Genomic DNA, 12,828 nt, shown 5'->3' with positions numbered 1-12,828 from the left:
TGTGAAAATTTATTCTCCATATATACCTTGTTTTAGGTTGAAGAAGCACTTGGGAGACAAGTACCCCAGATACAAACCAAACCTAGCAGTTGGACATGGAGGTCATGATGGACAGCATTGGGTTGGTTTTCAAGAGAAAATTATTACAGATTTTCACTCAGGAGAGTGTAAACTTCTGGTTGCAACATCTGTACTTGAGGAGGGAATTGATGTGTCTGAATGTGATCTTGTGATCAGATACAGTGGTGTTGTCACACTCATTCAGTTTATTCAAAGCCGGGGAAGAGCTAGGAAAGCTAGTAGCAGGTTTGTTGTCTGTGTTCATGAAGAAAAGTCAAAGGACGCCCAAAATATGGAACTACAAGAGAAAAATATGGACTTTGTTCTGTCAGAACATAATGAGAAAGAAAATGTGTTCTCTCAAAAAAGTCAGGATTTGTATGATCATTTCTTAGGAGATATTACTTTGGAAGAAACAGACAGGGAAAATTATATTCCTGAATACTACATCCAAACAGATGCTGTGATAGAGTTCTTCATATGCATCAGGACTAGGGTCAAAAAGGATGACATACTTGAAGATCTTGAAGAATGCCTTGAGGGATATGGGTTTGATGTAAAAAGAATTGTTTTACAGGAAGGGCAGGCTCGACAAAGTTCCAGTCAAGTTTTTGGTTGGAAAGATTTAAAGGTATTGATAGAGCTGGAACTGGAAGGTGATGGCAAGATATTTAAATTGATACAGCATGTGTTCAGTAACTGGAAATTTCAACTTGGGCTAGAGAAGTTGCCAGTGTTTGCAAAGGTCAAAGTTAAAGAACCTTCTGATTACAAATATAGTTGGAACCTCTCATCCATACTATGTGGAGTCCTTCAAGATAGGCAAACCTTTGTTCATAAATATAGGCTGGATAATGACATGGAGAAAATGGAGCTTGTTTTTTCTATGACTGGAAAACTGATACAAGTCAAATTCTCAGAAGGGGGAGAAACATATGAGATGAAGCTATCTTTACTTAAAACCTCCTGCTTGGGATTTGGCTTGTGTAGCTGGGATCAAAATGAATGCCAGTTGTTTATCCCAATTGAAAATATGCCAATATTGTATGAGATTACAGAAGATCATAATGGTAGGCTCACTTCATCGAGAGCAGCTTCTCATCAGATTTTGACAAGCTTAGCAAGATTTCCAGTTTTATCCTTGAAGATAAGTATCCCCAGCACTAAAGATGGATTATTATTGAGAGAAATATTAAACAACAGCTATGTATTTCCGTTGTCTACATATGATACAAGAGTCACAAACCTGATGGATGTGGAGAATCAAGATTTAGAATGTAACATTGTAATTCCATCCAACTTTGATCACAAGAAAGCATTGATGGAAGATGAATGGGAAATTCTGATAAAATCATCAGACTTATCTCTCCATTTGGATATATCTGATGTTAACAAATACACTGAAAAGATTAGAACTGCCTACTTAGAAGGAAATTTCTCCACAGCAAAACAATTGAGTGCTGCTGTGCGACTTGCTACTAGAGAAGGTAAAACATATTGGGATAGTTATGGACATATCATTGAGGAGAAGCTAGTAAGGATCCAAAAAATGGGTAAAGATGGAGACTTTGCTGATTTCACAAAGCACTCTTTAGCTAAAAATCAAATAAGTGTTCTGAGATTGGTTGTTACACCCTCCAGGTATTATTTTCCACCTAGTGTACCAATGGCTGCAAGTCGACTCTCAAGAATGTTGACGAAGAATCAATGCCAAATCATTGTGTCGTTTCGAGATGAAAATCTTGACAAGATGGAAACTAGTCCTAATGTTCTTTCCAGGATACATGACAACCTAATAAATGGAATAAACCTGAATGGTAGGACATTCTATTATCTTGGCTCTAGTGCAAGTCAGCTAAGGGAGCAGAAAGGGATCTTTCTGTGTGCAGAATCTAGGGAGGATGTGTTAGAACTCAGAAGACAAATCATCCCCAACCCAGAAAGCTTTGTAATTCCTGCCAAGTACTTGTCAAGATTGGGTCTTTTTGGAACATCAGACATATCTGCTGGCTTCATGAAGTTAGAGATGTTTGAAAAAATCCCAGACTTGAAAGCAAAAGATGGCACTTTAGTAACCGATGGGGCTGGATTCATCAGAGAATCTCTTGCATTTAAGCTGTTTGAGAGATGTGAACTATCTAGTAAACCTTCAGCATTCCAGTTTCGTTGTAGAGGTCTGAAAGGAGTCCTTGTGGTCATTCCTGACTCACATGAAATATTCCGAGAGAGGAGTTCTTCTATTTTGTATCGCAAGTCTCAGGAAAAATTTGTGTCAGATCATATGGAAATGGGCGTTGTGAAGGAAGCAAAAGCTCATAGGGTATTCTTGAATAGAGAGTCAATTACATTGTTGGAATCTATGTATCTTCTTAATGTAGGAGTACAGAGTATTTGGAATTTTCCATCAACTCTGATTCAAAATCAAGATAAGTTCCTTGAAGAAACAGCAAAGATGTTTGAAAATAATGATGGGGCAGAAAGTGAACTTTGCAATTACATGCCCTCTGGTATGTTGGCTAGTGTTAAAAAATGTTTTGACATAACTGGAGAGCCCTTCTTCTTCCGGCTTCTAAGATGTGCACACAAAATAACAATCACAGATTTGTGTAGAAGAGCAAATCTTCACATAGAAGATGGTTGTCTCATAATGGGAATTCCTGACTATTCTGGAAAACTTGCAACAAATCAAGTGTTTCTTAAAATGAGCAAAGATGAAAGAGAACCTAGAGTGATTACAGGACCTGTCATTATGTATAGAAATCCATGTTTGTATCCTGGGGATATAAGACTGGTAGAAGCAATTGATGTCCCAGAACTTCATTACTCAAAAAATGTTCTTGTTCTCCCAGCAGAAAAGTCTGATTCTTCTTTGTCTGGCCATTGCAGTGGGGGTGATTTAGATGGAGACCAGTTTTCTGTTATCTGGGATAAGCAGTATATACCTCCTGCAAAGTTGATTCAAGAACCACTAGATTATGAAAACCTAGATGGAAATGACCCTATTGAATATGATGATGCCACTAGTCCTGAGGCCCTTGCTGATTGTTTTATTTCATGTATGGAGAATGATTCCATTGGAAGAGTTGCACACATGCATCTGGCCCTTTCTGACTATGTAGACAAAGGAGCAATGGATAATCTATGCAAAGAGCTGGCAAAATCTCAAGCAGTAGCTGTAGATTTCCCTAAGACAGGGAAAAGACCAAAAGTTCCTGAGAAAGCACAGGAAACAGTAAAAAGAGAAGGTTATCCTGATTTCATGGAAAAGAAGGGTACTTCTTATCCATCCAAGAAAGTTTTGGGAGACCTTTACAGAGACTGTAAGTCTTTCTTGTTTACATATGATTTAGAAGAAGAGGATCACAAAAAGATTCCATATGATCAAGCAATGGAAATAGAGATATCTCCAGAGGTATTAAAGAAGGCAGAAAGTGTGTATGCATTTTATATTTTAGAGATGCGTAAAATTATGCACCAGTTTTCTCTTCGTCAGGAAGAAGAAGTTGTTCTTGGAAGAGCTGTTTCTTGGCATCCACTTCTGAACAGTGATCGAGACCGATCTTCTCTTCACCTCAAAGCTGCATACTCTGCATTAAAAAAGAGATTTTATCAAATCTTTAAAGAAAGTCCTCAAGATCATATTCTGGAATGGGCTGCTGCTTGGTACAGAGTTGCTTATGATCAAAACAAGGAATACAAGGATAGGCCTTTTCTTAGTTTTCCATGGATAGCCTATGAGTTTCTGTGCAAGCTCAAAGGATCTAGAAATAAACTTCCTGAGGTGTTGGATTCCAATATCATCAAAGAACTAGGCCAAAGCAGCCTTGAAGTGCTGTATGCTGAAAGTACAGTTGAGGACTTTAACCTTGATTTTCTTAGAAAAAGGTTAATCCAAAAGCAAAAAGTTCTTAAAATTGTAAGTGACCAAATTGCAAAGAAGTGGGGAGATGACATGTTCGAGCTTAGGCCTTATGGATCAGCCTCAATGTTGTTATGTGAAGAAGATTCAGACTTAGATATTTGTGTTAGAATCCTGCCAAAAGCTTATGAAACTGCAAGAAAAAAACTTCCAGAAAATGAAATTGATCAAAGAAGACACTTCTTACGCATTTACATTAGCTGTGCAGTTGAGGATCTTCTGACAGAAAAGATTGATTTGATTGGTAATGATGTTCCACTAATTAAAGGAGAAATTGACGGACATATCAAAGTAGATTTGAGCTGCAATCTTAGTGGACTGATGAAAACTAAGTACATTTTATCACTATTTTATACTGATGTGGCATACTTTGTAACATTTTGGATTTTGATTCGGTGGGCCAGATTTTCTGGGTTGATTAAGTTCCTTGCCTTAAATATTGACTCTTCTGTGCTTGAAACTGCATCACTGTATGCTTTGATTATTGATCTACTTGAAACACCAGCTGGAAATAGATTGGATCTACCTGACCATGTAGAATCCTTAACAATGCCTGAAATCCTGGATGATATGAAGTTGAGGTTGGGTGAAGAATTAAAGAATAATGAGAATATGCTGGACAGAGTTGGTAAGAACCTTTATCGATTCTTTCGCCAGGGACAAAGCTTGAAAGGTGATCAAGTTCTGATTTGGCCAGTTGATGGGTTAAATGATGTTTTTATTTGTTCTGAAGACACAGCCATTTTCAGAAAGAGATGTGCTCAAGCATTACATGTTTTACTTTACACTAGGAGCATTACACAGTTGCTTGCTAATGCAAGTGAATATACCATAACAGAAACTGTGATATTGAAGAAACTTTCACCTAGTCTCAGCAATGTTATGCGACTTGGAAAAGAGTTCCATGAGAGAAGATTGAGTTCTTTGTCTAAAGCCAAAGTCTCCCTAACTGATGATCCTCTCTGTCACAATCTTGTCTTTAGAGCAGAAGGTCCCAGGCGAGCAATAGCAGAGGCACTAAAAGAACTAACGTCAATGAACAACAATAACAAAGCATTTACAATAGGTGTACCAACAAAAAAGGCTTCAAAGTATTTCATACAAGGGTCAACAATGATGATGGTAAGGAGTTCTGAAGAAGTGAATTGTAGAATAGGATTTCATGATACACCTGGAAACTATCAACCACCTCATAAAGTTCATCAAAGAAGTTCACCAGTCATAATTTCTGAGACCCTTACTGAGGAATCTAGATGGATCTCTGAAATGTGTGTCCCAGAGTTAAGTTCAAAACTTAAGTGTCAACTTGATACCCTACCATTAGATAAAGATAAGGTTGTTAAGAGCCTGGAAGCAACAATAAGATTTGGATGTGCTTACATTATTGACATTGAAAGTAGACTTCCAAGAACACAGGTGTCCATGTCATTAGATGAATTTGTTGTTGGAATTGAGAAAGGGAAATCTATGCGAAAAACTTGGGAAAGAGATTTTCCTAAAGTAAGAAAGCAGAAGATGAGCCCCCAAAAAATTCCTATGGTTGAATTGAAAAAATCCAGAGGAATGAAGATAATGGAAGGAAAGGGGAAAGGTGTCCTTAAGTCTGAAGGGGATAAAAAACGAGGGGTTGCAATGAGTTTTCTTCCAGGGAACCTGAACCCAGACAACAAAAATATTTTACAACAACTGGATTTTGCAGCTGAGGTTTACGAAGAAACCCTGGTATCTCTTGGTTATACAGTTTGTGCACCTGACCAAACTGGACTGTCTAGAATAATGAACACAGCATACTGGGTACTCAACGTCACAGCTGCTACAGGTAAAATGCTTAACTTTTTCCCAAACACTTATCTTAAGAAACTTTTTTATTAGGTTTTGAACTTCAACTTATCTTGGATGAAAACTTTGAGTTTTATGAGCTAAAGGAAAGAAATTTGTCTCATGTTCATGCAACCTTTTTTCACGGGAAGAAAATGGATATCGAGGACAGCTCAAGGATTCTTATTCCTGAAACAGATATTCGTTTCATTGTACAAACTTCAGATCAGGCTATACCAAACTCAAATCTCTTCAAGTAAGTAACATAATTTTTGTTTAAACAAAAAAAAATTACATTTATTTAATATAACCTTTGACATAATTCAGATAGTAGATTAATAGAAATAGTCAACAGCTCAATTTAAACTTATTTGTTTTACTCATGTGATGGGAAAATTTTGGACAAAATGAGACGAAGAAAAGAAATTCTCGACGAATTAATTAATACCGGAAAGCACATTTACAATGTATTGTTTTTATACATCATTCAGATAATAGTTCCGGAAAGAATTATTATCTCGGTTCTTTTTTTTATAAACAAAAAATGTTATTTTATTTGTAACTGTATTACTAATACAACTTAGTCTTAAAATGTTTAGGATTCATTGTAAAAGATAAATCAATTACAAATAACAAAATCCTCAGCAAAATGTTGTAATAAAAATAAATAAAGAAGACGTCAACTATTCCACTGTTTCCTGGTTACCTCCGTAAATGGTTTATTTGTCGAGCAGGATCGTATTCCCGGATGGAGATACGACCAACCTGCCTGTTGAGCTGGACCCGGCTGGGAAGCCTAGGATCAAGGATGATATTGATGAGGTTGGAGTTCAACAAAATCAACATAAACATCTTTTATGACAAAACATTTTTCAAGAAATTGTTGTCGTATTCTCCAGTGAGCCGTTATCTATAGAGTTACATGCCCAATTTATAATTTTGCACCGGCCCTGAGTAATATTTAGGAAGATATCGTTGTTTTTCTAACTTTCACAGAGATTTATTCTTTTAAACTCCTTCCTTGCCTGGCATGCATAAATTAGGGTTTCACTGTATGGAAAAAGATTAATGTTTTAGAAAACAAGAATATCTCCTTGATATTTCCTGAGTTGAAAGTTGAAAGGTTACCTTTGTGGATTTGGCATTTAACTTTTTAAATGGAGGCTAACATAACATAAAAAACATGAAGAAAATTCTATTTAAAAATTAGCTACTTATTAGCTACATCAAAATGATGTTGATGATAACTTTTATGAATGATATGAATTTAACCAAGAAAATGGTTTAGGAGCTGAAGAAAGCAATTCTGTTGGCCAAACATTCGAAAAATATAAAACTATTCAAGAAGGATGATATTACTGCCTCTATTATATCTGGTAACCTATTTTCTTATTTCATAAAAGTAGTAATAAAATTCTCTACCCGGACTTTGATCATTTAATAATATGCCATAACTGACATGTTTGATATACCAGCTAACATGGCTTTATTTTTGATATCTTTAAATTGATTGGATTGGATTGGATTGGATTGGATTGGATTGGATTGGATTGGATTGGATTGGATTGGATTGGATTGGATTGGATTAACTCCTTCTTGTGTGATACTTTAGTACTATTCAACATCAAGACTTATTTTGTAGAAGAATACGACGTTCCATCCTAAATGTGTTTACTCTTATGCTCATGTATTTTGTTTTAAAATGAGTTTGACTTATGTTTTATGACTGTCATATACTTCTTGCAACATAAAGTTAACTAACTTCTTATATTATTTTTATCTCCGATTTCTTATGCCAACTTTCCATTCCAATATAAATTATCATCTCTAAATACTAACATTTATTATTATTATTATTATTAACAATCAACATACAGTTAAAGTATCAAGTCTGAAGCTTCAGACTATAAATATGTGAATAATTAAAGGGAAATTCTACGCTGGTGACAGATTGGCGGATGATCGAGGATATTGCGACCTGTCTCTATATTTCAAGCCTGAACACATCATACAAGCAATCCAGTAAGATATAAAACAAACTAATCTTTTAATAAATATCACGTTCTCAGAAAATCAGAGTTTGTTACAATGTATAATAACACCATGTAAGATCCTATAAATACAATATGTACATACTATTTTGTAAAATGAGTGATTAGGATTCGAATCCCGTTTGTGTGAAAAAAACGGGATTCGAATCGAACGGATACATGATCCGACCTTGGATCAAACATGGAAAGGCTCCTAAGTACTAATAATAATAAAATCAATTAGGATCCATTTTATTTGTTCTTCAAGTTTTGCATATAGTGAGACCCTTAAAACTATGAAATAAGATAACTCAAGATATGATTATAAATAGTTCAATGCACAATTGAACAGAATTGTGAAGTATACAAAGACCCCTTTTCACTTAAAAGTTGATTTTCAAGCTACATGGAACAGCTGTATCTTTAGATCAACATCGAATATATACATAAGATTGCTTAAATGTCGTTTTTTTACTCCTCAATCAAACTGTAGTTGCGTCACCTGAAAAATTCAAATGAAGATTGAAATGTTGCTTCATTTCTTTGGTCTGAAATCTTCTATCGGAATATATTTATATGATTTGTGAGCCTCTTTATTCATCAATTTCAAAGCCTAAAACCACAATTGTTTGAAAATTTAGTGGGGGAAAATTGAATGATGTTCACAAAAAAGTATTTACCAGTAAGTATTTTTCTTAAATTGACCATACTTACGCATCTTTGCATTTACAATTAATATGAGGAGATAGGTTTAAGTCTTGTACAGCTTTACCTACCCCACTCCTCCTTAATTATAGAAATATTGTTTTTAAAGGTAAATGGGGGGAGTGGAGTGTCAAACAGGGGAAAAAAGTAAAAAAAAAAAAAAATGATTCTTGAAGAATTCTAAGAAAAATATTTACCCTATTTAATATAGTGAGCATGATAAGATGGATGTGTTGGCTGAACTGTATATTACGGAGTCAATCAAGGTAAACCTTTTTTCGAGGTTCACGTCTGAAACATGTGTAAAAAAATCATTTTTATTTATCTTATGATTTATTTATTAAATTGTAAATTTTTAACGACCAAGTAAGTTCTGATAAATGAATTACCAAGTTCTACCATAATTAAGAAAGAAGTCTTTAACTTCAACACTTCAATCTTTATGTTGCTATTCAATATAATACTACATTATGTTTCAAGCAATACAATCTTTATGTTGCTAAACAGTATAATACAACATTATGTTTCAAGCAATACAATCTTTATGTTGCTATACAGTATCAGTATCCAGTATCCAGTATCCAGTATCCTGTATCATGTATCCAGTATCCAGTATCCTGTATCCAGTATCCTGTATCCTGTATCCTGTATCATGTACCCTGTATCATGTATCCAGTATCCAGTATCATGCACCTAGTATCATGTACCCAGTATTTAGTTTGTATATATGTATGAAGCCAATTTTTTACAGATTGATTCTTGCTGAAGAAGTTTAAACCCTCTTGCATGAACTGAACATAAAAGACAATAAATGAAAAATTGAATTTTAATGTTTTTTTTCATAAAATGGGATTTTTTTCGAAAATTGTACTGATTGTACAGATTTTTTAAAAAAATGTACGGATTTTTAAAAAAATGTACGGATTGGTTTAAAAAATGTACGGATTGTACGGATTTTTAAAAAAAATTGTACGGATAGTTTTTCGAAAATTGTACGGATTGTACGGATTTCTTCTAAAAATGTACGGATTTTTGTACGGATGTGTTCAAAAAAGTTTTTGTATACAGTACAATACAGCATTATGTTTCATGCAATACAATCTTTATGTAGTTATACAGTATAATACAACATTATGTTCCATGCAATACAATCTTTATGTTGCTTTACAGTATAATACAACATTATGTTCCATGCAATACAATCTTTATGTTGCTATACAGTAAAATACAACATTATGTTTCATTCAATACAATCTTTATGTTGTTGGACAGTATAATACAACATTATGTTTCATGCAATACAATCTGTATGTTGTTATACAGTATAATACAACATTATGTTTCATGCAATACAATCTTTATGAATCTTTATGTTGCTATACAGTATAATACAACATTATGTTTAGTGCAATACAATCTGTATGTTGTTATACAGTATAATACAACATTATGTTTCAAGCAATACAATCTTTATGTTATACAGTATAATACAACATTATTTTTCATGCAATACAATCTTTATGTTGCTGTACAGTATAATACAACATAATGTCCCATGCAATACAATCTTTATGTTGCTTTACAGTATAATACAACATTATGTTTAGTGCAATACAATCTTTATGTTGCTAAACAGTATAATACAACATTAAGTTTCATGCAATACAATCTTTATGTTGCTATACAGTATAATACAACATTAAGTTTCATGCAATACAATCTTTATGTTGCTATATAGTATAATACTACATTAAGTTTCATGCAATACAATCTTTATGTTGCTATACAGTAAAATACTACATTAAGTTTCATGCTATACAATCTTTATGTTGCTATACAGTATAATAAAACATTAAGTTTCGTGCAATACAATTTTTATGTTGCTATACAGTATAATACTACATTATGTTTCATGCAATACAATCTTTATGTTGCTATACAGCATAATACAACATTAAGTTTCATGCAATACAATCTTTATGTTGCTATACAGTATAATACTACAATAAGTTTCATGCAATACAATCTTTATGTTGCTGTACAGTATAATACAACATTAAGTTTCATGCAAATCTTTATGTTGCTATATAGTATAATACTACATTAAGTTTCATGCAATACAATTTTTATGTTGCTATACAGTATAATACTACATTATGTTTCATGCAATACAATCTTTATGTTGCTATACAGCATAATACAACTTTAAGTTTGATACAATACCGCTTTAACCCCTTATTTAAATTTTACAACTTTTCTAAAGTCAAACTTCATTTTTAACTGTTATTGAACTATACTTACAGATGATAACAACTTTGTCAGTTGATTCTGATTAACAAGACTTTGACACACTTTTACTTCCATTTGCAGAGTGGAATGTCAGATTCACAACGGTACCCTTTAAAGCTTTAACTGATCAAGTTTTATTGAGATATCCAATCCTGCAGTGCCTCTTTCTGAAAATTGATTATTTTCAATTGTTGTTTCTCCATACAAGTGACTTTTGCATTTTCGGTCAAGCTCTTCTGTAAATAAAGGGTCACTTAAAATTACAAAGACATGCTCTTTAAAGAGATAGGTCTAATTTCAAGTCGTCTTCTAATCAAGCAGTTTAAGATGTTTCTCATTATTATTTTTTTATTTTCATTCACTCTGATCTTTTTCAGGTTTCTAATGAGCTGGAGAAGAGAATTGAGAAATTGAACAAGAAGTATTGTCGGGAGAAGTTCAATTCTTAAACTTGACTAGATTAGAGAGTTCCACTTCTAGACTTTCTAAATTAGAGAGTTCCACTTCTAGACTTTCTAGATTAGAGAGTTCCACTTCTAGACTTTCTAGATTAGAGAGTTCCACTTCTAGACTTTCTAAATTAGAGAGTTCCACTTCTAGACTTTCTAGATTAGAGAGTTCCACTTCTGAACTTTTTAAATTAGAGAGTTACACTTCTGGACTTGTCTAGATTAGAGAATTTAACTCATAGACTTGTCTAGATTAGAGAGTTTTGCAAATAGAGGTTTCAGGGCATAAAGCGGTTCTCAGGGCATAAAGCGGTTCTCAGATTTGGGTATCAAGTTACATCCGGCTCAGATCCGGGTAATCGGTCACACCCGGCACAGTACCAGCAAATCCGGCTGGAAAGGTTTCGTTGTTATCGGTAGAAACCTTTCTTTGCGAAACTCTCTAGTTTTGATCAAAGATTTTATGATATTTTCCAGAAATACTGTGTTTTTGTAAATTATTTTTTTTCCTTTATTATTTTTGTTTATTTGACTTCATAATTTAGCATTACTATTGACTAATGAGTCCCAACACGATCGTGATTATTTTAAGTACAAGTTTCATAAAGTACAAGAAAATCAGATTGAAGTCTGATAATACAACAAAAAGTGAATGTTTTGTAAATTTGTAATGTCTTGCATGTGTATGCCTTATAATCTACTAGTTATTTAGGTACTTTAAGATATGTTATTGCATTTGATTCTATAATTGTTCCAATAAAATTTGAATTGTGCTTCAATGATGATTCCAACATAATGCTGATGAATCGTACACCTTGGCCTATCTTTAAACACAGGAGTCCTTTTTCCAATCTATATTTAGCAAAATGAAATTGAGGCCTGGTTAAAATTGGTTTGAACGTCTTTGTGTTTTATCTCTGCTGAGTTTTTACGTGATAGTTGCTAAATGGACCATTCAGTTTTTCAAAGGGCATTTTAAGACGAGGCGTAGCATTTTCTTGTATATGGGAACTCATCTTAAGCAAGTCAGTCAGGTGATCCTATGTCAAGCTTATTATCGAGTAAAAGCTTTTATTGTACGTACTTTTTACCAAAAAGTTGTACGGATAAATTATTGCTAAAAAATGAGTTTTAAGCTTGGAAAAATAAGAAAACCTATTCCAATTCAGAAAATAAAAAGAATAGTAAGTACACAATAGTACAAACATAAAAAAGCAGATTTTTTAAATTGTATTTTTTTCATCTTTATCATCTGTACACACTGCACAGTGCACTGTTATGTGCACATTGTACAGAGGTAATTTTTGTTTCAGATTAATTTTAAAGCAATGTAAGGTCAGCCTTTGCTCACATACGAACACAATCCAAAATGAATGAAAATAGAAATGAGAAATTAAAGTTGTTATGTTAATTTTGGGTGGTTTTTTTAATAAATTTTTTTTGTAAGGATTGTACGGATTTTTTCCCGAAAATTACGGATTTTCTCAAAAATTTTGGCATCCCTGTAAGTCGGTAATGTTACAACGTCTATACGCAACATTGTAGAAGCCTGACTTTT

The 12,828-nt window shown here is 33.5% G+C and overlaps 1 protein-coding gene across 3 annotated transcripts in view; it reads left to right on the top strand.

Moving 5' to 3' along the window:
- Window positions 1–12,049, top strand: part of LOC111701756 (uncharacterized) — a 29,435-nt gene extending 17,386 nt beyond the window's left edge. For 2 of the 3 annotated variants that reach the window (XM_023473165.1, XM_023473164.1), the window contains 7 exons: window positions 37–5,798; window positions 5,852–6,053; window positions 6,532–6,619; window positions 7,086–7,173; window positions 7,726–7,819; window positions 8,744–8,798; window positions 11,199–12,049. In XM_023473165.1, the coding sequence (XP_023328933.1) occupies window positions 37–5,798; window positions 5,852–6,053; window positions 6,532–6,619; window positions 7,086–7,173; window positions 7,726–7,819; window positions 8,744–8,798; window positions 11,199–11,270 (6,361 nt within the window). In that variant the 3' untranslated portion in view covers window positions 11,271–12,049. The other variant, XM_023473166.1, reaches the window with a different exon arrangement.
- The last annotated feature ends 779 nt before the right edge of the window (window positions 12,050–12,828 follow it).

This window comes from Eurytemora carolleeae, unplaced genomic scaffold, assembly GCF_000591075.1.
Source record: "Eurytemora carolleeae unplaced genomic scaffold, Eaff_2.0 scaffold448, whole genome shotgun sequence".
Lineage (NCBI taxonomy): Eukaryota > Metazoa > Arthropoda > Copepoda > Calanoida > Temoridae > Eurytemora > Eurytemora carolleeae.
Note: the sequence above shows the minus strand (reverse complement) of the source record. Positions and strands in the feature narration are given on the sequence as shown.